General features: G+C 37.7%; 1 protein-coding gene and 1 non-coding gene across 2 annotated transcripts in view; one reads left to right on the plus strand and one right to left on the minus strand.

The window, feature by feature from the left end:
- Positions 1–3607: 3607 nt before the first annotated feature.
- The window catches only part of CDH7 (cadherin 7), a 128841-nt gene continuing 105876 nt past the window's right edge, over positions 3608–26572 (minus strand). Inside the window, exons 8-12 of the mRNA XM_077135278.1 lie at positions 25996–26132; positions 25093–25214; positions 24316–24433; positions 20808–21059; positions 3608–5884 (exon numbers count right to left, since the gene is read on the minus strand). Coding sequence (XP_076991393.1) covers positions 5391–5884; positions 20808–21059; positions 24316–24433; positions 25093–25214; positions 25996–26132 — 1123 coding nt within the window. The 3' untranslated portion in view covers positions 3608–5390. The remainder of the gene's footprint in view (positions 5885–20807; positions 21060–24315; positions 24434–25092; positions 25215–25995; positions 26133–26572) is intronic.
- TRNAG-GCC (transfer RNA glycine (anticodon GCC)) lies at positions 10124–10194 on the plus strand. The gene has a single exon. It is a non-coding gene; the product is annotated as a tRNA-Gly (tRNA).

Below are 26572 nucleotides of genomic sequence, written 5' to 3' on the forward strand. Positions count from 1 at the left end.
CTTGGAAGAATGCCAGCCGGCCCGGGGTTCCAAACGCGGGGAGGGTCGCCGGCTGTCGCAGCACAGGAGAGCGTCCGGCCAAATTAGCTAGTCGGCCCGGGGCACCAAGCGTGGCGGGAGGGCGCCAGCTGTCGCAGCCCGGGAGAGTGCACTGCTCCCAGCCGACGGGGGAGTCACGTGTTTGGAAGGGATCCCCCGGTCACTGCTCTCCGCAGTCTGGGGATTTCCGACCCAACTATCTCAGTTGTTCCGGGGGGCCTCGTGTGGTAGGGGCACCAGCCGCCGCGGCCTAAGGGGACCGCCTGTCCAATTCTACCAGCTGGCCTGGGAAGGTGGAAGGGAGGGACTCCGGTCGCTTGCTGTCCCACCCAGGAAAGCCCGTGCCCCTTGGTGATCTCACCGGAGCTGGTTCTCCCAGATAGTCAGCCGTTCCAGGATGGGGTACGCTGTCCCTTTGATTTCCCTCGTGGCTCCGGGAGCTGCTCTGTATTATCTCCACTCCCCCAGTAGTTGTTCTGGAGGAGGAAAGGTGAGGGCGGCAAGGCTGTCGAGGCTGGTGGCGGAGGAGCACGGTGAAGGTGGGGGAAGAGGGCACCGTGTTGGTTGGAGAGCAGCCGGAGCAGGAGGGGGAGGAGGGGCCCCGGCGGAGAGAGAGAGGGGGTAGGGAGGTCGGGCGGCTCGGCTGCTGCGGGGCGCGTGCGCCGCGCGGCGGTCCGGCGGAGAGAGAGAGGGGGTAGGGAGGTCGGGCGGCTCGGCTGCTGCGGGGCGCGTGCGCCGCGCGGCGGTCCGGCGGAGAGAGAGAGGGGGTAGGGAGGTCGGGCGGCTCGGCTGCTGCGGGGCGCGTGCCTAATTGACTATTTTTTAAGGTTGCTTCAGACATACTTCTTAATGCTCCTCAATCACACTCACACACACACACCCGCGGGCATGTGCCACTCTTCACTTAAACTCTGAGGCGGTGTTTAGAACAGCAATGAAGATGTGTCAGAATGTTACACAAATGGAGACTGTCTTGCTTTGCTTGAAAAATTATCCCCAGAATTCTATTTTACAAGGCTGGTCAAATACTTTCCAGTTTTGCTTAAGGACTTATCTCCCTCCCCTGAAAAAATTTCAGTTACATCCAAAATATAAATGCTATCATTCCTGTCTTGCTTTCTTGATTATGATGATGATCTCGGCCAGTTTCAATTATTGTATTAGCTTCCCTGGCCAAAATTTCTTACATCAGCATACCCACTCTACAGTATTAATAACTACAAAATAATTGACTCGAATTTAGGTTTAAATAAAGAACATGGACTAACAGAAAATAAATGGACTTATCTATCATCTTTACATCCCACCTGCAGCCAGCCAGCCCAGGCCAGGCCAGAAAGAGTTAAGAGAGTAACTTGAAACTTTAATGTAACCAACTTTAATTAGTTCACCTATAAATAAGCCCTTAAATAGTAACTTGAAAGCAATCAGAGTAATTAAAACACTTTATAAGTCAATAGATGCCAAATTAAAACTGAAATTTTAAAGATTAATATTTACAGCTAGTGCTTAAAACCATTAAAATGTTTTAAGTAAATTGTTTGTGCCTCTCGCAACACATTTAAATTAATTTATTCTAAGCTCTAATTATTTTTGGAGATAAATGCTAACAGTCAATTTACATTTAAGTTTCTTTGGGCATGTGGGCCATGATAAATATATCACTCACACCTTGTACAACTGTACAGTTTACATGAGAATAATTGCTGAAGTCCACTCATCATCCAGTAGAGTAAATAAAATTGTGCATGAAATTAAAGTAATTTAAACCACTCTCAGGGCAGAGTGAAAAGGCAGTTGGCATTACTTAAACACTCCTACTTCTTGCCTGGGTCATGTACTCAGTTAACCCCAACTGCTCTCAGCCCCCAGCCCAGCTTTGTGAAAAGGTTTACTGGGTCCACCTAAGTAAATTGCCTGAAGAAAGATGTACTCATTGTCTTGACGTGGCTAAACCCTTCCTGATTCTGGTCTGTAAATGATCTTGGAACACTATTTAAACAAGAAAACCTGATCTGGGAATCCAGACTGATAATTTCAAATGGATCTGCGTAAGTCTGCTTCCTTGACAATTTGTTTTTTCTTGTCTTTATGCCGATTTAAAATTATTCAACCACTGCAATTCAAAATAGAGGCCTGTGGGTCTTTCCCTTACAAGGAGAGTGACAAGTGATATGCAAATAATTATTTAAGGAATCAGTTGAAATTGCTCAAAATGTGCTTTGAGTGCGCTGAGTTTTGGTGTGTTTTACAATGAGAAATCTATTGGTGCCCCTGTAAGGATAAATGGAGATATTTAAATTCATTGTCTTCCTGAATTATTGCCTACATTTGAAATTGTTAAACCACTGTGTCCCATAACGAAATGGATCCTGTCCCTTTCTACATGCAGCTCCAAGGATTTGATTCCAATGAAATCACTACTACATGCATCTATATTTAGGAGTCCGCCAAAGCATAAGTTTCTTTCAGGTGATTTCAGAGTCTGCTTCCTCATACTGTATTTACAGACATGAAGTTTCCTTTTATAAAATACTTTAAGCAGAGGAGTGCTGATCCATGTTAACAGTTGATTCTCCAGAAAAAAAAAAATAGCATGGTTCAGCAAGTTGACTTCAACCTACGAAAAATGCCACCACTGGCAGCGGAGTGGAAAAGAGATCGGTAAATCCACCCTCAGGAGTTGTTCTAACCGGCTGCAGCACACCACTGAATGCTGTGGACGATATCATAGATATTTATTTAAATGATCTTGGAGAATGTCCTAAGTAGCTTTAAGATTGATTTTATTAATCAACTATTCCAGTCTCACAGTTCCTTTTAAACCCAGTCTCTGAAGTAGCATGTATAGAGCGTTAGGCTTTTGAAGGAAAAAGAAAACTATAATCAAAAACACCAAATTCATCAACATAATTTATCTTAGGGATTACTTTATATAAATATTAACGACATTCTTGCCACAATCTCAAGCACTTTAAAAAAAATACCACTGAATCAAGTTCAATATTATATTGATGGACTCCTCCACACATAAAATAGTAACTGAGTAAATGCAAGGGTTTCAAACCATTATTTAAATTTGAGCCATTTCCCCATAATCTATTACTGACAAATATGAAACACACACACACGTGCGTGTGCACAAGAAAATATATATACTTTAAAAGGGGAGGAAACAAGGTGAATGATGTCCCTTTTCTAATATATATTAAATCTCCTTTCAGTGAAATGTGCAACAATCAGCAGTTTGACATCAACTCCAAATGTACTAAATTATTTTCTCTCTTGCAGACAACAGGGGGATTATTATAAAACTGTTTTCTCAGCACCTTGCTGATTTAACATCAATATAATTCCTGCAGTACACTTGCTTTCACTGAACTGGGTAAGTGTAACATATATTTTTAAATCTGAAAAAACACTAGAAGACATGGGGTGGTATCTTTTCTCTTACAAAACTGGTTTTTACATATTTCTATATATATTAATATAGTAAGAAGCAGATCTATCTAATCATGAAAGAATGTCTGTAAAACTTTATCCAAATTAATGGACTGTTTGCAGATAACCAAATTTATTGAATTATTTATTTTGATGAAGCTGAAGGCCACTATTACATACTTCATTTCTAAAGGTGGGCTGCGAATTTACAGACTCCTACATAGTTTCTCTTCATGTAATCAACATATAATCAATACTCTGGTTCCAGTGTCTGCCTTTCAGAAAGAACTTTCCAAATACAAGTTCCTGTATGTGGTCCACTGCTCGCAGATTTATTAGGAACCCAACCACAAATTCTTTTTAAGAGAAAGAAAGAGAAAAGAAAGAGAAGTTCGTTCTTACTTGAATATATGCACATTAAACTAGTATTTATCTAGGAAAAATGATGAGTTGAAATAACATTTTTGTCATAAAGGTCTTCTTATTCTAAGACTTCCATCTCAAATGCATACATAGTGATTGAATCTGCCTTCCTCACTTTGGCACATCTACAGCGGTGTAGAAATTATACATTACTTAGTTAACTTTTGAGGGACATATTTGCATCAGAATTTTAAAATGGGTTTTGAAATTTATAACCTTACATTGCTTAGGATATAAAAGGAATTTCAGTCTTTTACTGAATACGTTTACAGCAAAAGAGGTTGGGGATGATGGAAACAAGTTAATGAAAATCTTTGGAGCATGACACTGACACTTGTGACCTTGAAAAATAAATCTTGCATCAAAGAAAATTTTAATTCTCTCTGACGTCTTCTTCCAAAATACAAAGTACAAATATTTTATTTCAATGTTTTGTACATTCTAATGGCTCAGAAGAACAACTTTTGTGTCCTTGTAGGTGTGTTCCTCTCTGAGTTGTAAACTGCAACGAGGCTCAGTTGCTTTCCTATTATTTCTCCATTTCCATGCTTCATTTTCTTCAAATAGCTCAGGCTACAGACAAAATCCACATGTTCGACGAGTCTGACACTATGAGGCAGTAAGATGGACCTGCATTAGTAGAGACTGGAGTTCCAAAATAAATATAACAAAATGTGTCAAACAAAAAAAGTAAAGATAATCTCCTGTACAAATCAGAAGATAATTAAAAAACAAAAAACAAAAAACGAATAGACAGCAACTATATCATACCTACGCAAGCATCTCAAAACTAGTGCACATTTGAAGAATTATTTTCCCTTTTCTTATTTAGGACACCTCACAATTTATTTGCTAAAAAAACGGTTTATGTTGCAACCTAAAACCAAATTTTACTAGCTTGGATTGAAGGGACTTTATTTGGGGAAGATTTTCTAAGAATTTATATGTTTCTAAAGAAAATATATTTGCCAACCGACAGCAATAAAATTATGCTTGATTCTATAATCTAGCAAGCTAAAAAGCATCACTGTAAATTAACTTTGTTCCCAGTTTTGATGTACAGGACAGCCTGTGACTTTTCAGTGGTATATCACAGTCCGTTCCTCGCACTGGCGATGCCATGAAGGCTGGATGAGGTTGTCCTGGATTCCACGGTGACACAGGGCACTATTTATTCATAGAGGTTAGGTGCCTTTGCAGGTATATGACAGTTGCTATCTATTCACCACCACTGAGCATTTCATTGTATCAAAAACCCTTCAAATGCTCAGAGTCAGTGTAGTCCCGCAGATAAGTCTCCTGAAGGTATGCTTCACCAAGGCAGAGACCTAGACAGTTAGAAATGGAGAAATATATACAGCCAATTTTATTCCAGCAAGTGGAGTTCTATTTTCTCTAAGTAGTTGAGTTTTTTTGTTGTTGTTGTTTCGTTCAGTTTTTTTTGCTTTGACCTTCTCTTCAGTACGTTTGCAGTGAAGGTCCCAAGGCTATGAGTACAAACTCTCCTGGCCATTGCCGTACATGTCTGCGAGTCGTTTAAAACGAGGTCCCCAGTCACTCAGGTAATCGTAATTCTGATCAGAGTTTGAGCTGATGGATTCTAAAGAGCTCAGTGATTCGGCCACTGAGCCGTTCCCTTCAAAGGCATATGTCTGCAAAGAATCATAGGGAGGAGCACAGGGATCAACATCGGCTTCCTTCAGCCTCTCCCAAATAAACTCCCTAAAAATGACATTATCAGGGATGCTTTTAAAAGTTGGTCGACTCAAGAACTGAATTTCTGGAGTCACATCCCTGCGGGTCTTGGCATCTCGGATGACGTTGAGGTTTCGCAGTGCAGCCATGTCAAAAGCTTCTGTGTCTTCCTCTCCTCCGCCCTCGTCGTCGTATCTGACGATGTTTTCTCTGATATCCCTCTCCTCGTCAAAAATGAGGGGCTCTTTTTTCCGTCTTCTCATGGTGACAATCAGAAGGATCAACACTGAAACAACGAGACAGCAAAGGGAAAGTTTCAGTAAACTTCTGACTGACCCTCGTCACGCTGGATTGGGTCTGTAGCGTTGACCCATGGAGGCTCCTCCCTGTGAAGGGAAGTGAACTGGTCACCTACTTAGGTGGGAAGTCGCAGCAGCACATGATTCAAGACGGCTACCAGGGCTTTAAAACAGAACACCTTTACATATCAAGAAAGCCTTTCTCATACCTATTCCGAATTCCTGCCTCCCTCTTTAACACACCCTCCAAAGGATTTGATAGGACAGACTGAAAGATCAGTTCAGGGTAAAAGTATAATAACGTCAAAGCCATAAGCCACAAAGAATGTCTGAAAGGCCTTAATTGCTGGAAGGGCAGAGTTACAGTCCTAAAGGTTTTGTGTCTGATTTAACAACTAAAATCTCAGAAGGAAATGGATTGTAGTATTTAGTTATATGCGCTGAAGAAATAGTCCTTATCTGTGAAATTCAGCAATTAAATAAAATCCAGCATGTCAAGCCATATATAAAGACTAATAGTAGCTCTATAATACACTTTCACAAATGAAATACTGAATTTGCTATTTAGGCGTTATTCCATGCAAAAGAGTACACGTTCTGACACTTTCAGCAATAGGCAAAGTAGATTTTAAAAGTCGAGCATTCCCTTTAATGTTAGGAATTTTTCTTCTGTCAAACTGATAATTAAAATTGTGAAACAAGCTGCACTGTGAAAGTAAAGGAGGACAACTATACTGACTTAAACAAGCTGAATAATCTGTATATTTTGAGTAAGTACACACTAAGAAAGGGGCTGTTCTGATTGTGAGTAACGGAAAAATTACCTGGCTTGGAAACACATTATATTTCATGGCCCTTTGAATATCCATTAAAATGAAGGAGAAAAGATGTTCTTGAATTTTGTAGTTCAAAAATATGTAATGAGTTATGTTCAATTCCTGGTCTACAGATAATTATCTTTTCAGAATTTTATCACAACAGTCTGACATTTTTTCTGAAAGGTCTAAAAAGCCTAAAACATATACTAAGCGGATTATTATTTGGAGTATATTACCCTCAGCAGATTTTTAAATACAGGGCTTGAAGAAAACAACATAATTATATTTAAAGGGTCTTTTAAAATATTTACTTTGGCATCAGAAATACATTTGAAAACTACATATAAAGAACCAAGGAGGACATTAATATACATTCAAAACTATCACATCAGAATGCTAAATACTTATATAATTTTAAAGAAACAGAATTTATCTTTAATGAAAAATTATATGTTTTCCTAAGTAATCGTCTGCTGTTCTGCTTTTCCATCCTCATGAGAAGGATTTCATAAAGAAGAAATCCTATTGGAGCTCTGGGAATAGCGGTAAAATCAGTTTACTGTGGTGCTTTCCTTTCCCACTTGGCTGTGGATTATTATTATTTACTTCATATGCTTTGTTGAGCTTCCCTGGCTCCCGTCATGGAGCATGTATATGTCTCATAAAGTTTTTTGTTCCAAATCACTACATCTGGACACTCTTAACTGTCCTCACCAAAACAGTAGGTGTGGAGTTCAAAAGCTGTAGCTTCAACATCATTTCTTTTTTTTTTCTCCTTGAAAATAGGCTGGTACTCACTTTCCTTCCCTGCCAGGTGGCTGCACTACTTTTCTCCCTTCTTTTACTATTACACCTGTTACAGAGAATTAGCACTCGCCCCATCCAGGCCTGCAGTTTCCCATGTCCAGGCCAGAATGATGAGCAGGAGGGGCTTCCATCATAGCTGTGTGATGCTGGGCTAGTAGCTTTATCTATCTGAGCCTAACTACACATGAAATAGTAGCTAACTTCAGCATGCCTAGGGAGGATTAAGGAGGTAAAGAAATTAGGGAATAATATAAACACAGTTGGCAGAATCCCAATTACTTGGAAGTGTGTCATAGGGCAATTTTCACTGTTACCCTCTGGCCTATCCGGGCAATAATTAAAAACTCTGGCTACACAGCAACAGGAAATGTAGTGTGTTTTCTTTAACTAAGGACAAAGAAGAAGAATAGCTAACAAGCAAAGTAGAAGGTGTACCAAATATAACAGCTAAGTCTGTGCACTAAAGAACAAATAGAAGAGGGAAGAGATGGGAAGATGAGAAATAAAGGTCTGTACACAAGAAAATCATTTACTCTCAACAATTCTTCCGACATAGGTATTCCCCGATTTGACAATTTTCTAAGACATGTAAATCAGCCTGTCTATAGTCAACACGATTAAATGAAGTAGCTGGAGGCATACTCCACCTTGGCTGCTCGTCCAGGCTCTGCCCTCTAGAACAATGTAAGTTTAGCACTCTGTAGAAGGTAACTGAATACAAAGCCTGAGGTGACAGAAGGAGAGTTCAAGTGACAGTTGCCCATTCAAAAACAGCACATATTGATAAGGTTTAAGACATATGAATGAATGCAATAATAATTTTAGATTTATATGCAATTTATGTTTCTGAAACTTACCCCTTCATGCCCCCCCCCCAATAAAAGTAATCACAATGGAATTAAATTGGGACCGTGAAAGAATTCTTATTGAGAAATCAAACAGCAGGGCAGATAGAGTATCAGAAACGTCTGTTACAAACATTGGAGAACAAATTTGGGGTGGGCGGGGGGTGTCCAATAGAGTGCAAAAAATGTAAGGAATGGATGAATATAAGTGAGAGTATAAGGAGGGTAGAAGTCATGTAATTTAATTTAAATCATTGCCTAACTAGGCAAAACATTTCAAAATTCTCACCTCTCTTTCCTTCATATAATAATTACAACTAGTGTGTGTGTGCGTATATACACACACACACACTTATTTCCTATGTTTCAATGAAATATATTTACACACTGCTGACAAATTGGCCTTTTGAATGCTCAAGTATATTCTTTAGGAAAGCGTAAGCATGAGGGTCCCCTGGTGTGTCAGCACACAGTACGATACACAGGGAGGAGAGGAATACCTCATGGACTGGGCTTATTTCCCAAACTTGCTCAAAACTAAGAAAAGTGCGAGCTGTTTTAGAAGGTTAGACAATTTAACATTTCAATGGCCTGGGAGAATATTAATTTCTAACTACTTGAGCACTTATGATAAATACATTTTAGCCTTTCAATAGAACAGGTATTAACTGTACTTCAGGGATGATGGGGATAATCCCTGTATTAGGAAGAATATTTTCTGACTAAGCAAGCACAGATTATATATATGCAAAGGCTTTACCATATGTCTTTCCTGTCATAGTGGATATTTTTCTGCAAGGAGACAGAAGAAAAGATTTAGGTCTAGCTGGAGTCTAGGCAGATGACGCTATATTGTATAGGTTCATTAGTGAATTTGTACATGTATTTTGCAAACATATATTGACCATTTATTGTAGGTACTAGGTATGACAATACAATATTGCACATAAAAGCAGACATAATACATTTCCTTATAGGACCTTACAATTAAATCAGAAGACATTAACCCAGTCATAAAGAAATAAACATTAACGAAGAAGTGGGATAAGCAACTCAGAAGAGGGAAATGTGATCATATGAAGACATTTACTAGGGGAAACAGATGCAGATGGGGAGGGCAGGAAGTCTTTATCCCTTATCTGAGAGTTGGGATGTGATGGTAAATAAGGTTCTCAGTACTGTGAAGAACGTGATGAGCAAAGTTTCGGAAACCCCTGCATCTGGAGGGAGAATAAAGAGGTAAATGAGAAGGCTGGAGATGAAGGCAAAAAGGCAGGCCCTGCAGGCCTCAGAACAAAAGCATTTTAAGCAATGCATGTTATGACCCGATCCATCGTTCATCAAAAAAATTACTATGACTGGTCTACAGAGAATAGGCAAGGAAAGGGAGATGTGAGAAGAAAAGTTAGAATGCTATTGCAGCAGTAAAAGTACAGGTTGACCTAAATTTCTACTTTTAGAATTTAGTTTCATAACATTTAATTCAAGATTTACTGGGTAGGAAACAGTGCGATGTCCTGAAAAAAAAAAAAAAGAGAAATAAGAGAGGGTTTCTCCATTCCAGAAGCTTAAAACTGTGTAGGCTATATATACACGGGCATATATACTACGCATCCTAATCCAACTCACTGTTAGAAGACAGACATGCATAGATGCAGATAAGCACTGCTCTCCCCAAAAGGATAGGAATAAAAGGAAGCAAAGCTTCCTTTTATAAAAGATAAAAAGATAGAAGCAAAAAACATGGACCAGGGGTGCAAGGGTAGTTCAGTGGTAGAATTCTTGCCTGCCATGCAGGAGACCTGGGTTCGATTCCCGGCCCATGCACTTCCCAAAAACAAACAAAAATTCAACAAATGGTGCTGCAATAATGGGATACTCACATGGAAGAAGAGTGAAATGTGACCCATGCCATACGGCATAGAAAAAAATATAGAAGACCATATTATAAATTAGTGGGTCCCTTCATTCTCAACTTTACCGTGGTCAGGGACAGAAACAACTCCAGACATTTAAACTTGAGGATGAGTTTCACTGGATCACCTTTAAAGTATGCCAGTCTGGCATCGTAACTAACCTTCCTTGAGACTAATTCATAGCACTATCAGTCTCTTCAGTTAAGAAGCACTGCTCTCCACAAAACTTCTGTTACCAAGATTCATGTCTTCTTAAAGATGGGAGATGCTTTAGAAGTCACCCAGATTTGCTCAAAAGGCACCTGACGTATAGTTCTTAGCTGTTCTTGAGTTCAACACTTCATTGTTTTCCCAAATCCCCACTTTGCATGATCTATACTTGCAAATGAAAGAAGACTCCAAGTCCTGTTTTAGCACCCAGAACTAGGCAAAATTCTGTGATGTCAACTCATCACTACACACTGGTAACACCACTAAACAGGGCTCCTTATTTTAAAGAGGAACTAGTTCTGTAACTGTATTTTCTTATTTTTAAGCATGTATGTTGATTCAGGCATTCATTTGAAATCACTTAGTCTTTTTACATGAAGTACCATCAAGTCAAGAATTTTTATTAAACCAAATCACAACACTCTATATGTATACCTAGTAAATATCACTTTCTTAAAGTTAACCCACTGTTTAGAGATTACCACCACAGGTTTAAAGTCTGAATTTCATTTAATTCAACATTATATTTTCTTGAGCACTGATCTGTTAAACCTTTAAGTCCTATAAAGGAACTGATTATTTTTCCCCTCTTGATGTGTCTTGAACACATAGAAAACACTTGGTATCAAGAATGTACTCAGCTCTTGCCATTAAGAACCTCAACATTTTTGTAAGAAAAATAGGCAATTAACTTTCATTCAGTGAAATAAATTATATATTAATATAAAGTATGCTTTGGGAGGGTGATGATTTATGGCCAGATATTCAGTGAAAGTCTCAAGGAAGGGATGCCATTTGACCTAGGAGTCTTCACCAAGAAACCGCTTTTCAACAGACTATCATCTATATGAACACAAATGAATCACAAAATCTAATTCTGCCTTGTCCATACGGTAGTCATCAGCCACATGTGGCTACTGAGTACTTGCAATATAGTCACTCTGAATTGTGATGTACTCTAAGTATAATACACACAATAATTCGGAAGACTTTTTTTTTTTACAAATGTAAAATATCACATGAATATTTTATTGATTACATGTTAAAATGTTATAGCCATTTGGACATACCAGGTTAAATAGAATATATCATTAACATTTATTTCATTGTTTCTTTCTTTCTAACGAGGCTACTATAATTTCTAAAATTCCACATGCAGTTCACACTCGTGCCTCCATTTCTTTTTTTTAGATAGCTTACTACACAAAATTTCAGAAATACTAGAAAAATCTTAAATGTAGAGTATACCAACTCTAAGAAGTGCTAAACAGCTACTATAATTGTAATTATATTGTAATTGGAAGGTGTAACTGAAGATTTGCCTATTCTAAATGAAAAAACTGTTAGCACAATTGGTATACAATTTCAACAATTTACTATAAATATCCATATCAATATGTAAGTGGAATTTTGTCTTCAACACTTCTATCTCCTTTTATAAACTCTTTATTGTTCTTTCATCCTATTTGACTTGTATGCAACTTACTAAAAATCTAAAACTATGTTTTCTCTGCTTGGCACTAATTAAATTTCAATAATTTTCCTTTCATCTTAAATTGAATTTGCATTTTAGTGGCTTTAGATCAGAAACAACCATTACAAAGATACCTCCAGACTCCTTTCAATGTCAGTTTTGAACCCCCACCACTTTCTCAACCTCATTCCTCTACCAGGATACTTCATGCTCATTGAAACACAGAGAGGTCATCAAGTGGAAACAATTTACTGCCGTTTTCCAATGAATAATTTATCCTTGTCCAATTTTATTGGCCTTATTTTTTGTAAAAGTAGTCTACTCCATAATTTCATTTTTTTCCCCTCATCATGTGTGCTACTAAACCAGAGCAACTGTCTTTATTTTCCACGTTACTCCTCTGAAACAAAGTTTACCAGTGACCCTGACACTTGTCAAAGCCAATGGGTAGTTTCTGGCCCTTCAAAAATCTCTTATAGTTGACGTAGAACTTCAACCAGAAAACACAACATGTTAGGATATACTGGAACAAATTCAATAGAGTAATATGGGGCTTTTTTGCAGCTACTATTTATTAAAAAAAAAAAAAAAAAGATTTATGCTTCTTTCATTTAAAGCCTCTACAATCATTCTTTGTTTTGGAGCTGATCTTCTCTAAATAGCACATATCCTAAGTGTTCCTCAAATTCTGTTCTTGGCTTCTTCCGTTTTCACCCAACATTCTTCCTAAGTGAGCTCGTGAATCCCAAGGGTTCAGCTACCTCCTATACGTGGTGATAGCTGACGACTCACATCTAGACACTCCATCTATCTCTCTGGATAATCAGATTATATTTACAAATGACTGTTCACATGTTCTAATAACAAAAATATACGAAGCTTTCAACTTATAGTAAGTGCCCAATAAATGGTACTTATTAACATTTGTATTATTACCACAACTTTCTACCCAAGTGTCTCATTCATACATCATTAAAAGCTCACAGGTGCAAAATTATTAGCTTTTCAATAACGTGCTTTATCTCTTATACTCTTTTTTCAATCAAGTGAATACCCAAACTCAAAACTTCCAGGCCATCCTTGACTTCAATTTTTTCACTTACTATTTGCCTTCACCTACTGCTCATCCCAGCCAACCAACTCCTATATAATGTAATGGCTGGACTGTCCCTCAACCCCCTTTCTTATATCCACTGGTCCTGCCCATTTAAGGTTCTCATCTGCACTGAATCCCTGCCTCAGTGTCCTACTCTCCAAAATGGAGATGATAACAGTACTTACTTGTAGTGACTACTTGTTAATAATTTTATGAAGATTAAGTGAGTTTATATGTTTAAAGTGCTGGGAATAGTGCTATGCAGCAGACCCACTATCTCTTTTTGTTAAATAACAAGCCATATATGGTGAACTTCTATAATAAAGTCCTATAAATCCAGTTCCTATTCTGTTGGGCCTTGCTAAAATTTGTCACATAATGGCTATAGAAAAAAAAACAAAACATAAAACTTGTCATGGACTCACATGTGATTTTGATGCACCCCACTCCTTTAGCCCATTACTGGCTATCTACTTCATTCTACCTATTGGATGACAGAATGATGAAAAGAGAGATACTGATTCTATCCCTGAGGGGCTTAAAATATGTGGCAGATGTAGTGAAATAATTGCAAAATGTGATTAGTTAAGGTGCTTGGGAGATGAAATTATCCGGTGGTTTAGGGCAGGTCTTCAATCCCATGATTGTTCTCTTTATGAGAGAAAGGAGAGGGAGATTTGGACATTGAGACACGGGGGTGACAGAGAGAAAAAAATCACATAAAGACATACAAAGGGAAGACAGTCCAATTCATTGAAAATAGTTTCCCTCCTACGTGTCCTGTTATTAGGTGAATATATTGGTTAATATTGGTTAATATTGGTTAAAAAAGAACAAGATCCACACTCTCAAGGTAATTTTGCATCTGAGCAAAGGAACCAAACATACATAATTACACTGTGAAAGTGCCACAAAGGAAACAAACAGGCATTAAATTAGAATAATGGTTGTGAGGGGTATCTAATTTAACCTGGGTAGCGACATCTTTCAAAGGAGGTAACAAATGAGCTGGTATAATGAATCTGAGCCCCAAAAGTGAAGGGATGCAAGAAGAATGTTACAGGAAAAGAAGGACATATTTGAAACTAATGGAAAGAGGGAAAAGCTGTGTGGCCCTCCAGCCTGGGTGAGATGGGGTGATCCGGAGATTTTAAGGGGTGTATGTACTACAATGTGCTTGACTTTGTGTGCTGTGAGAAGCACATGGATTTTATATAAGCACATTTGATGCTTCTGAAATGTTTCAAGCAAAGGAATAAAGTGATTACTGTATTAAAAAGTGAGATGATAGGAGAAATACAGGGGCACCTGGCAATCTGAATGGGATCAGAAAAAGCGACATCTATGCTAAGATCTGAAGGATGAAGGAAAGTTGCTTTGCCTTTTGTCTGGATCCATGTGCTGTGAATTCAGAGATATATATGGAATCAGGTAAGAGAGGGCCAAAATTTGAAATTGAAGTTGTAGACTTACTTCTTTTACTTATGAGTCATGAAAATAAAATTTAAAAAATTGCAGTTGATGTACCAAATGAGTAACTGAGATAACTTAGATTTTAACTATGGCATTTTAACTAAATTTTTCACTGAGTTTTAACATCCCAGTATCCCTGAAATCTCTACCACAGTATTTTGTTTATCTATCTTTAATCATACATTCTAATTTTTTCTTGAACCTTTCTATTTTCAGGTTGATAGTCCTGAAGCTATATAAGTTAAAATAATTTTAACCTGTGCCATATTTTTTTCAGAAAAGTGAAGAGATAGGCTAGACTCAAAGATTTCCAAACTATAGAACATTAGAAAATGGGAAAATCAGGAAGACCAGTGGAGAGCCTACTTACAAATAATGACCAAAAAATCCTATATACTTTTCCACTAATAAATATATCCATGTCACTCAGGGACTCATTCAGCATGCATGTACTGAACGCCTTCTCTATGTAAGGTCAGAACTTGTATGAGGTGCTGCATATGTGATGATAAAATAATGCTCAGTCCCTGGCTCCCAAAGCAGGAGACTACTGCAGGAGACAGACTAGGAGACAAACTAATGAAACAGACAAGTCAACTATGATGGATGATGCTCCCAGACAGTGAACGCTGCTATGGGGCCCTTAGGAGTAGCACCCAAAGTGGTCTGAGAAGCAACTCATTCACTTTGGTTAAAATAAGATATGTGAATGGAGAGATGCAGCTGGACAAGGAGGGAGCATGTAGGTCAGAGAAAGTCTGTGGTTTGGATCTGTAAAGCCATGGAAGTCTTCTTTTAAGTTAGGATGTGTCACTGTCACATTTGCTTTAAAAAAAAAAAGCTCACTGTAGGGCAGGCCATGGTAGCTCAGTGGCAGAGTTCTCGCCTGCCGTGCCAGAGACCCAGGTTCAATTCCCGGTGGCTGCCCACAGAAAAAAAAAGGAATCTCACTGTAGGCGGTGCTTTAAGGTTGGATCTGATAGAGATGGGGTGGAGAAATCAGGAGACAATTGCAGTAATTCTGGAGGGAAAAGATGGGCCCTGAACAAAAGCAGGTTTCAAGGGAGGGAAAGAAATGGATTTGAAAATCAACAAAGTAAAATCAACAGGACTTTGGAACTGATTGGCTATGTGGGATCAAAGAGAAAGGGCAAAAGCTGCCTGAATCCACTCAAAAGCTTAGAAAAGTGAGAAGTAAATCAAGAAAAGAGACAGGAATGAAAGAGAATTGTTCAGGATTTGATATTTCTATTTAGATTTCTAATTGGAGTTGATACACTCATCTAGATCTGACACACCAGAGACGCGGATTTGCAAATCATCTGCATAAAGGAGATACATCTTTCAATGTCTCAAGTCAGGGAAAGGTTTTATTTACAACTGAAATTTAACTTTTTCTTCCCCAAAACAACTATCACTAAATTTTTGTCCTTTAAATGTGAAAGTTAGAATGATTTTACTTGAGTCTCAAGATAGAAAAATTGACCTAGGTACAATGAATATTTTATGCCTAAAAAAAAATTGGTTGCAATGTAATATAACCTCAAAGTTAAAGGACATAATTTTAATTGCAGTATCTCACGGTTGGCGGTAATTGGAAAATACTTTAAATTAGATGCTCAGAGTTAAATAAATGCCAAAGCCACTATGAAAAACACATTTAAAATACTGTTGCCTCTAATTCAGTAATGCTTGTGTTATATACCTGCAGATCTCTGGGAATTTTCCAGCAACACATGGTTCCTTCATATTAGAAAACACACACAAGGGGAAAAAAAAAAAAAAAAACTTCTAAAGAAGGCAATCCTGTTTGGGTTTGAGTCCTGGCTCTGACACTCATTTGCTCTATGATTTTATGGACACGTCTTGATTTCTAAGCTACAGTGTTCTCATATAAAACATGTATATAATAGTGCTACTTACTAATACTTACCTCTGAAATTTTCTATGCAAATTAAATTATATAATGCTTGTAAAGCACTTAGACTAGTATCTGGTACACAGTATGAGTTTATTAAACGTAATACATGTTTTAAAGGCTGCTCACACTGGCTTGAAAGAAGAACACATCTGTTAGCATGAATTTGCCATCTGTAACCTGCCATGATTCTCAATCACTGAGACTGCTGTGTCAAATACATTTGACTGTAGAGTAAGAGGCAGATCAATCTTTTACATAGTGCTACCGTTTTTGTTTTTTGTTTTTTTCTTAGCAATCTCATCTTTTGTTTTTTACTTAGGAAAGTTGACTATCACAAAATCAGAAAGGTTTTTTTTTCCCTGTTAAGCAAAATCATGAGTAGCCACAGTCACACAAGACCAAATACAATATAGCACTAGGCAGATCAGGGAAGAAACATGAAATGCAGCATGGCAGCTAAATGTCAAACTGTCCATCCAAGACACACTGGAAGGGCTTGAGTTCTATGCAATGAGCAGTGTGCTTCCGCAAGTACCTTATTAAACCTGAGTCTATGAAGCTGGGCCAATCTAACTAATCCCAACTGTATCCGAGTAGCAAAGCTAGAGGGAATGCTGCAGGACTTCAATTACTTGCACCTCAAGGTTCAAGTTGGGGAGAAACAATACTTGATATAATAAATTCAGCCACAGCTTTAGTGTGTAGCAAAAAGCTCCTCTTCACAGAGTAACATATATGAGTCTAGCTGTGACATTATCTGAACAGGTGTGAAATATTTAATATTGAAACCATATTTTAAAGCAAACCAGTTGAAAGTATTTTCTCCTTGATCAATTCCTAAAATCCACTGAAGTAATAATTTAATGCAGCAATCATTGAAGAACTTCTGTTTCTTTAGAGTGCCTTCAACCAAGTGGAAAAATAACTACATATGGCAACAACTATGAATTTACTATGATAAAAATGTATAATCAGTTTGATGTTGTTGACGATGGGACATGGTTTTTATTTAAGATTAGAATACTAGAACAACTTGTCATATATTGATAGAATTTTCTGCCTAAAGATAATTGAGGTACCTGATTGAAAACTTATAAAATTTGAATATGGCAATAAAATCCCCAACTCATGTTCTCCTAAGTGTCAAATACAGGAGACCCCATGACTGGCTAAGAAATTCGTAACTGTGCTAAGTTGGGGGTCATCTTTTCATATGGAGAATTTTGTCACAAATAAATTGAGAGGTTGAGAGCCAGCACAAGAATGAGAGAGAAATCAGTAGTCTGTCCATAAAGTTATCTGAAAACAGATGTAGGGCAGATCGATAAATCTGACTTTGTTTAAAACGTATTTCGCATCTTGGGGCAGAAAGAACTACTTATCAGTAACACTTTAATATTTCTGAGATATATTTCGTCTGTGGTCTAATCCAAAAGCAGTGATCAAGCATAAAGAGAATCAGAATTTTATTCCATAATAGCCAATAACTTGCTCTATGAACCACTGGTAAATCCTGGAACCTAATTGTGCCTCAATTTCCCTTCTGTGAGGTGCAAACATTTGGGCTGGAGATGATTTCTGGGATGCATTCCAGTATAAACACTCCGGTGACCTCAATGCATCACCTTCTGGCGTGTGACAGGTAGCTTCAATTTGTCACATTGCTGTAACACAAGCTTGGTGTGCAGTGAAGAATGGGGTTGGGAATTCAGAGCCCAGGTCCTTTTCTAGTTTCATTCTCAAATTGAACTTGATTCTCAAGTTCTTCTCCCCCATTCTCGCAGCATGTCTGCTCAGAAGCCTGAAAAGGCTTGCAGTGCAAATCCCAATACCTACTCTCAAGCATCATTCCAGGAAGTGTCTCCTACCGACATGCCCTCTAAGGATCCTAATGTCCTGCCTTCAGCACCTATCACATGAACAACCAGAGTCTATAAGAGAGGAGAAAGGGCCACATGGGCATAAAAAGTGCTGATTATTAAGAAGTGAGGCACAAAGAGACCACCATTCTGAACCGAAATGCTAGCACCTGAACATACTGTTTACTGTGCAGTGTTGAGACGGAAAATGGACGTTATAAGGCAGAAGTCCCTGATTCTATCTAAACTGTATTCAGCACAGTAAGCTTCTGTTTTGACTTATGCTTTTCGACACTTGCAAAAAATTATAAAGCATGGGACACATAAACCAAATCTATAGGAATGGAAAAGGCATTCCTAATTTATTGTCTATTTAAGCAATGGGTTCTATCTTAAGAAACAGTAGTAACATTCATCTAAATTTTGACAAAATCCAAACCTATGAGGTAGATATATGTGATGCAGATACACAGATATATTTTATAGAGAGGAATTGAAAAATAAAATAGAACCTTATTTTGACTGCTTTCTATAATAGATAATAGTTCTTAACTAATTAGAATCTTCAAGCAACTTAAATTGCAAGGAACCCCAAATGGAAGCATTTCTTAAAAGTGAAACATGGAGGGAAATCTTTATCTTCTTACCTAGGTTATTATGCTACTATAAAACATATTTTAAATTTACATCTCAATTATTATATTTTGGAACCTGACAGAGTAATAAAAAAGTATTTTTTTAACGGCACCACCTTTTGTGGAATTCCCTCTATTCGCTTACATTCTCATCAGATATCATCTGGGAACTACTAGCCATTTCTAATGAATTTCCACATATTTCTACCATCTATGTGGTGCCCTATGGAAAAACATAGTTTAATTAGTCTGTTACAGATTTGCTTTAGCTGAAGTTATTGAAGATAATTATAACTTCCATTTTCATAAGATCACTTTCAGTGTTTTAGCAACTAGGTTGCAATTAAACTGAGAAATTTCGCTTCATCAATAACATTTCAAATATGTTGAATGTTTGCTGTACAGTTGACACTGTGATCCTTACATGAATTAGCTCATAAAAACCTGAGGAGGCTAGTTGTATTGTTTTTTCCCTTTTGAGATTAAGAAGCCAGGTATTGAAGAACTAGTACAATGTGGAAGGCGCTAATAAAACTTAAATTTACCTAATCTACAAATCTAGGTTTTAAACATTACACAATGCCGGCCCCCACTCTTCCACCCTGACTTTATAAAAACACATGATAAATGGATTTACTAATTCTATTAAACTCCAATAAAACACAGTGTGGTCCCTGGTGAAATATTAAATGCTTTGTTTTCCTCGCTACAGAAAGTTATACTGTGTGGGAGAATGTAGCTCATGTATGAACCTCATTACCCAATAGAGATGCTGGATGTTCCCAAGTTTTAAAAGGATGCTTCAGAATCTCCTTTAAAAGCACAATTCTAATATGAGCTGTAAATCTAATTTAACCAAATAAAGCAGTTGTGGAAAAGTACAATTACATATGTTAAGATTCCATGGGAAATTATAACTTTTGCATTGCTGAATTTGCAATCTTCTTAAATTTGCAAATAATTTAAGAACTCACCTTAAATGTATTCCTGGAAAGTGTTAGGATGTAAAACTATAATTTCTAAACTAAGTGTGTTATAACCCAGTAAGTTTCTCTCTAGTCTACCTTATCTCCTGTGTAGAATATACTAAAGCAAAGAGTTGGGATACAGTATATTTAAGAAATACTCTTGAAAACTACCCATCGTAAACATAAGCCATTTTTCTTCACTCTTGTTTTGAAGATGAAATAGCTTACTCTTTTGAGTTGTACCTTAAATATACCACCGAAAGCTGTGGCCAAACAATTAACTGTGTGTTACACAGTAACATAAAACCCCACCTAATAGAAGATTTGCATGTGTACTCCAAGTGTTATGGGTTGAAGTGCATCTGCCAAAAAGACATGTCCAAGTCCTAACTCCCAGTCCTGTGACTGTGAGCTTATTTGTTCAAAGGATTCTTTGATGTTGTTATTAGTTACGATGAGGTCAAGCTGGACAGGTCTTCATTCGCTATTCCAGGTGTCCTTACAAGCAGAGGAATCTGAATACAGGCAGACAGAGAGAGAGCCACATGAGGGAAGCAGAGACTGAGTTATGCTGTCACATGCCAAGGAATGCTGTGGATGGTCGGCCATCAGCCAAACGCCTGTGGGGGACACATGGAGCAAGGTTTTCCCCTTAAGAGAAGGCAGGGCTCTGCTGCCCACATGATGCCAGACTTCTAGCCTCCAGAACTAAGAAGCAACACATTTCAGTTGTTGAAGCCGGCCAGGGGCATTTTGTACCTTTGGGCAGCCACGCCATCCAGAACACCAAGGGATAGCATAAAGGTGCAGAAACAGAAGAGATGGGAGGCGGGTCTACTGGGCTAGAGCTGAGACTCCTACGGGGCGAGCCCTGGAGAGACTACCTACCTAGCAGTGTCAAGACACAGGCGAGGATGGCGATCAGAGCTCCAGTGCTGAGCCCCGCGGGTAAGACGTAGGCTTCCGCGTTGCAGGTCTGGGCTGCGCCATGTGCATCACAGTCACACACCCGGATGGTGAGGGTGTTGGTGCTGCTGAGAGAGGGGGAGCCGCTGTCCACGATGAAAATTGGCAGGTAGTACACGGATTGCTCCTGCCTCCGGAAGCCATTCCTTCTGGTGAGAACTGACGCTGTGTTGTCTAGGATAAGGAAAGTGACATACATAACCCAACATTTATATGGAAACAGCCTTTCCAAATTTCATTTGCTCCGAGCCACTCTGTTTACTTCGGTTTCTAAATTAAGGGATGCTTTGGAGTGGCTGATCTTTTAATTTCAACTATTTCTTCTGAGTTTCATCTGGTTAGATTTGACACATTTTAAAATATTCATTGTATTCTATAATCTGAGTTATAACCAAACCTATATATTTATAAGGTAAGACTAAAAAACTACATATTCGTTTACTTATCTTAAATTTCCAACCACACACTTTGAGATGATGGTAAAAAATATCAGGTTAAATCTTTGCAGCATCAGTAGATAGTGTGAATGAAATAGTCCAATCCTTTCTCTGTTTCATAAGTTCTAAGCCCAATACAGAAACAAATAAAATAAGCTACTTGAGTTTTGTTTAAATTGAATTCACATAGTTTTCAAAAGAATACTGCATTTAAAAATCCATATTTGTATAAATCATTACCAAAACTCCACGAATATAAATATTTTATCCAAGATAAAATAGCTCACATTCAGTATTCTATTTCATCTAAACAATTCTAGTAATTATAAAAATTGTAACAGTGATTAATAAGTCCATATCACTTAACTCTGATTTCTAAATCAGAAAGAGAATTCAATTTTTTTTTATTGTTAGCGATTTCTCCAGCTAACTTCTACGGATTAAATTGTGGTCTTCTTTAAATTCACTTGAATTAATAAAACAATAAAGGAAAAAAAAAGGAGAAACAGGATCATAGTTTCATCCTGTGTGCTTTAATAAAAGTTTCCTTTTATTAAAACTGTCAAAAAGATGTTTATTCAGTGTTGGCAACAAAAAGCAAGGGGGAATCCATTCTCTCTCAGAAACCACACGAAAGAGTAAGGTGACACAAGCCTGCAGAAATGTATTACTTGTGGTTATAGACGAGGCAGGAACAAAACTGCCTGATTTTCAGATTCCATCAGTTAGGGTTTTTTTTGTAAATAAATCTTTTATTTAAAAATGTATGAATTAATTTAAGAAGCTATTCTCTAAAAATTCACATATGGAGTTATTCGCAGATATTGCCTAGAATATATCCCCTTTACATTTAACAACGCACATGCACACAAACACTCATCTACAAATCTGTCTTTCACCATCTCAGATGTTGCACTGATTTTATACAAGAAGTTTTACAAAGTTGTTGATTCACAATCTAATATGCCTAACGTCAGAACAATAATAACAAAAATGAGTTGAAAAGCATATGCTGAAACGCAACATGAGAGAAGAGAGCCCTATCATCAGGATAGATCATAAAATTCAAAATGTTTTATATGCACTCCCTAAGATAGAAGATGTGATGGTCAAATTCCTGCGTCATCTTGGCCAGCTTATGGTGCCCAGCTATCTGGTCAAGCAAGCACTGGCCTGAATTGTAAGGAATTTCCTGGGCTTAAATCATCTGTAGGTTGACTGCATCTAGATTTGATCACATCTACAAGTAACTGGGAAGGATGCCTTCAACGATGAGAGAAGTCTCCTCCAATCAGCTGAAGGCTTTAAAAGGAGAAGTGATGATTCCAGCAATCAGAAAAGAGGCTCCCATCTCTATGTTAGCCTGCCAGCTTCTTCTGGGGAATTAGTGAAAACCTTCACCGGAGTTCCTGGTTTGTGACCCCCTACAGAATTTGGACTTTCCCAGTCCCACAATCCTTATAAAAAATCTCCTAATATCGGGCAGACAATGGTGTCTCAGTGGCAGAGTTCTTGACTGCCATGCTGGAGACCTGGGTTCGATTCCTGGTGTCTGCCCAGGCAAAAACAAAAAAAATCTTCCAATATTTACAGATATCTCCTGTTGGTCCTGTTTTGCTAGGGAATCCTGACTAATACAGAAGGCAACATCAGGACCAACTTTCTCCCTATCTGCACATGTTTTTCTACAAGGTAAAGACAAAGGAATGCTGGGTTTGACTGGGGGATCTCTGTCAGCCGCATGGCAGTTGTGGCTGCCTCGTAAATCCAGCATTTTCATGCATGCACAATTCAACAATCATGATGGTGTTGGATGATGCTACATGGGGGAAATATTCATGCTGTTTTGTGAAGTTTACAAATTCCTTTCTCAGTATTTGTGTTGGTTGGATCTAAGTGCTCAGGGCTGTCCCTTATGGCTATAATTAAGTCAGAAAGTTTGAAATTATGCATGTACAGAACATTATTCTTTTTATATTAGTAAAGGAGTAAGGCAGTATTCTCATTAAGCAGAGAATGAGATCAGGAACAATTACTATTTTCAAACTGAATTTTTGAGGTCAAAGTGGGATTTTCTGGACTAAAGAAGGTAGTGGCCCCAGCACACATAAATTTCAGAGATAAATTCACTAGAAAATCTATTTCTAAAAGGTTTCCTTTTCCCTGAAACCCAGCTTACACATACAATTAAATGAAAGATAGGATTACATTTTCTATATTGTTGGAGAATACTATTCTTTGTTTTCTATTCCTTGCAAATTCTCTCCTTCTGCTAGAACAAATACCTTGAATAAAAACCCATGTGAACATATAAATTTGAAATTAGACAATAAATAGGTTCTTATACTTCCTGACAAGTTCTTATAATTGTCAATATATATTATTAAACAAAAAGATAGTCTAGTTACAGGTATCCGTAAAAATATTTCTATAATGACAATTAGGAAACTGACACAAGCAATTACCTGTGAAGCAAGGAAATGGGATAGGAATAGAAGAAATTTTTGTTATTTTTCATTTTGCACAATGGACATATTTATATCACTTCCATGCACTGCTTTTATTTTTATATTAAAAGAATAACCGATGGTCTTGAAAGTACTAAGTACACAGCTGACTTGGGTTGATGGCATAAGCTCTATTTTTTGTAGCATGAACCATAATAAGGTGTTCAGTTGACCATCAACAGATTAGCTAATTTGGGTAAAGAGCTTGATGTACAAATAAGGTAGCAAGCGTCCAGAAGAAAAGACAGAGTGAGATGGATCTGGCATGTCCCCCTATTTGGCTGCAGGCCTAACATGATTTAAATAGCAGCTTCTTCTTCGTGACAGCAAATCCATAGATAAAAATTACTTGAGGGGCTCACTGCCCTTTAATTAATGTCCGTGCTAGTTGGGAGATAGAAAGCTACACTCAGCATTCCTGAGAGAGAGAAAGCACTTGCTCAGAGTCTGTAGTGGCTGCCTCCAGTGACAACGGCACTCCCTTACCTTTGTTATCTTTCAGTGAGAAGTTGTGGTTATTTGTTGCGTCCGTTGTTAAGCTGAAGTAAAACTGGTGTCCATTGGATGGCTCATCTTTATCGACGGCACTGATTTTCTGGATAACCTGGGAAGAGAGAATGTAAAACATGAAAGCATTTTGCTACGTTGGTGTACTTTCTCTGTTCTCTGAGGAGGAGCAAGCAATTTTGCACCTTATAATAGATGCCATCATCCTGAATGAGCTGGGGTGAGGAACGAAGCTGATGTACTAATATGAACCCAATCTGAAAAGGGCTTTGGAATTCATGGCCGAATTTACTTTTGTAAAGCTCAGAAATAGCTGCACCAATTGATTAAACCATCCCAGTAAACATCACAAGACTCTGAAGAATACGGATGAGGTGGAAAAAATAAAACAAACTGAACTTGAACTACACTTAATCCTGAGAACTCCAAGCTCCTAAAACTCTGCTGTGTAATGTGGGAAACAGCCCAATAAAGCTTAATATGCTGTATTGCTCCTACCAGGAGTCGGAGCCTTTAACCACTTAACAGGGCTTTTACAATGTTTACCTTGCCTTCTTGAGAATTGTCCTCCTCCCAATTAAACCCGAAATTGAAAGTTTCTTTAATAGGAGTTTATGCTCCACATCAAAGTGTCAGTTTTGCTGCAGAGCCCTGATTATATTTTCTCTTGAAGCTAGCAGAATTTCAAAGGCAACTGCTGCTCAATATTTTGAAAGAAATCCCAAACTAGGAACAAGTTGCTCTGTGGAATCTTACTTGACCTGGCTGGGCATTTTCACAAACGGTGGTCTCATAGTCCATGGCAAACTCAGGTGCATTGTCATTAATGTCCAGTATGGTAATGGCCACGTAGCCTCTTCCTACTTGAGATGGGTTCTCTAAGGAATAAGAAAATGTCTCATTGTGCGTCCTAAGAGTACAGCTGCGGTGCCACTGGTATTTTACTTAAAAAACTTAAAAACAATTATCATCAATCTAAAAGCTCTGCCTCACTAAAGCACAATTCTTTAATATTGAAATGATCAAGCCACATAGGAAATGTGGTATCAACAACATTTGAAGCCTTTAAATGGGCAGATAATCTGATCCATGGGCTATATATATGTGGGTGTTTGTGTACGATGTGTATCTTTCTTAGATCGATTTTAATGCCTTATAAGAAAATTGTTGAGAGAAGAATGACCATTAAACCATTAATTTTAATATGAATATAAATTTATACTATGTACATATATGCATTATATTATACATATGTATTATATATACTATATGTATAAAATTAAGCTTCCTCAACTGGTTTTCTTATCAAGGACTAAGCAAATTTGGTGCCTTGGCTAGTTATCCATTTACTGATTTTATAAGTGCATGCATTTCACAGTTCCATATCAACATGAACACAATATATGGAATATGATCACAAGATAATAAGCCCTCTGAAAGTATCTCAGTTCTATTTTTTTATAGTCCTCTCTTTTGTTTGTAAATATTAGCAAATAAAGCTTGTGAATATATTTTACAGCCTGAAAATTAGGGATTTTCATTTTTTTTTCAATTTAAATTAAGCAACTATAATTCAAGCTGAATTTATGCCCTCATGACAACCTGTTCTCCACTTCCAATACCCTCCGTCCCAATGTAATTATAGACCTTCCCACTTACGGCTCTCCATTGCAAGGACTGTGATATTATGAACAGCATTTGTTTCTCGATCCAAAGATTTGGCGGTTGTAATAACTCCACTGTTGGCATCAATATTGAAGTATCTCTCCAAGTCTGTATTTCTGTCAATTGAATACCTAATTGAACATTTAAAAACAAGTCAATATTTATGTTTGATTAACGTTTGCTAAAATTATTCTTAATTGCCTAGTCAGTCATCAAATCCTCCTGAGTCCACAATCTGCCATTTTTAAAACAGAAATATATGCCCAGTTAAAATTTTGCCAATGTAATAGAAGGTTCATAACTTGCTTGATGGTAAACTTCGTTTTTCTGACAAACGGAGCAAAGTGAACACCATAAAATAATTCTCTTGATGATAGCTTTGAATATGTCATTATAAACTTCAGTCTTTTTGTTTGCTGACAGAATTTATAGATTTAGTAACCCTAGCCATGATTATAATCTTAGAAGATAAAGCACGTGTAGACATCTTACCCATTGCTGTGAAGTTTATAACACCTTTTATTTAATAATACCAGCCTGATCTTTACCCTTTTTCTGTATTTCTCATCCA

The sequence above is a fragment of the Tamandua tetradactyla genome, chromosome 18 (genome assembly GCF_023851605.1).
Source record: "Tamandua tetradactyla isolate mTamTet1 chromosome 18, mTamTet1.pri, whole genome shotgun sequence".
NCBI classification, from domain to species: Eukaryota; Metazoa; Chordata; class Mammalia; order Pilosa; family Myrmecophagidae; genus Tamandua; species Tamandua tetradactyla.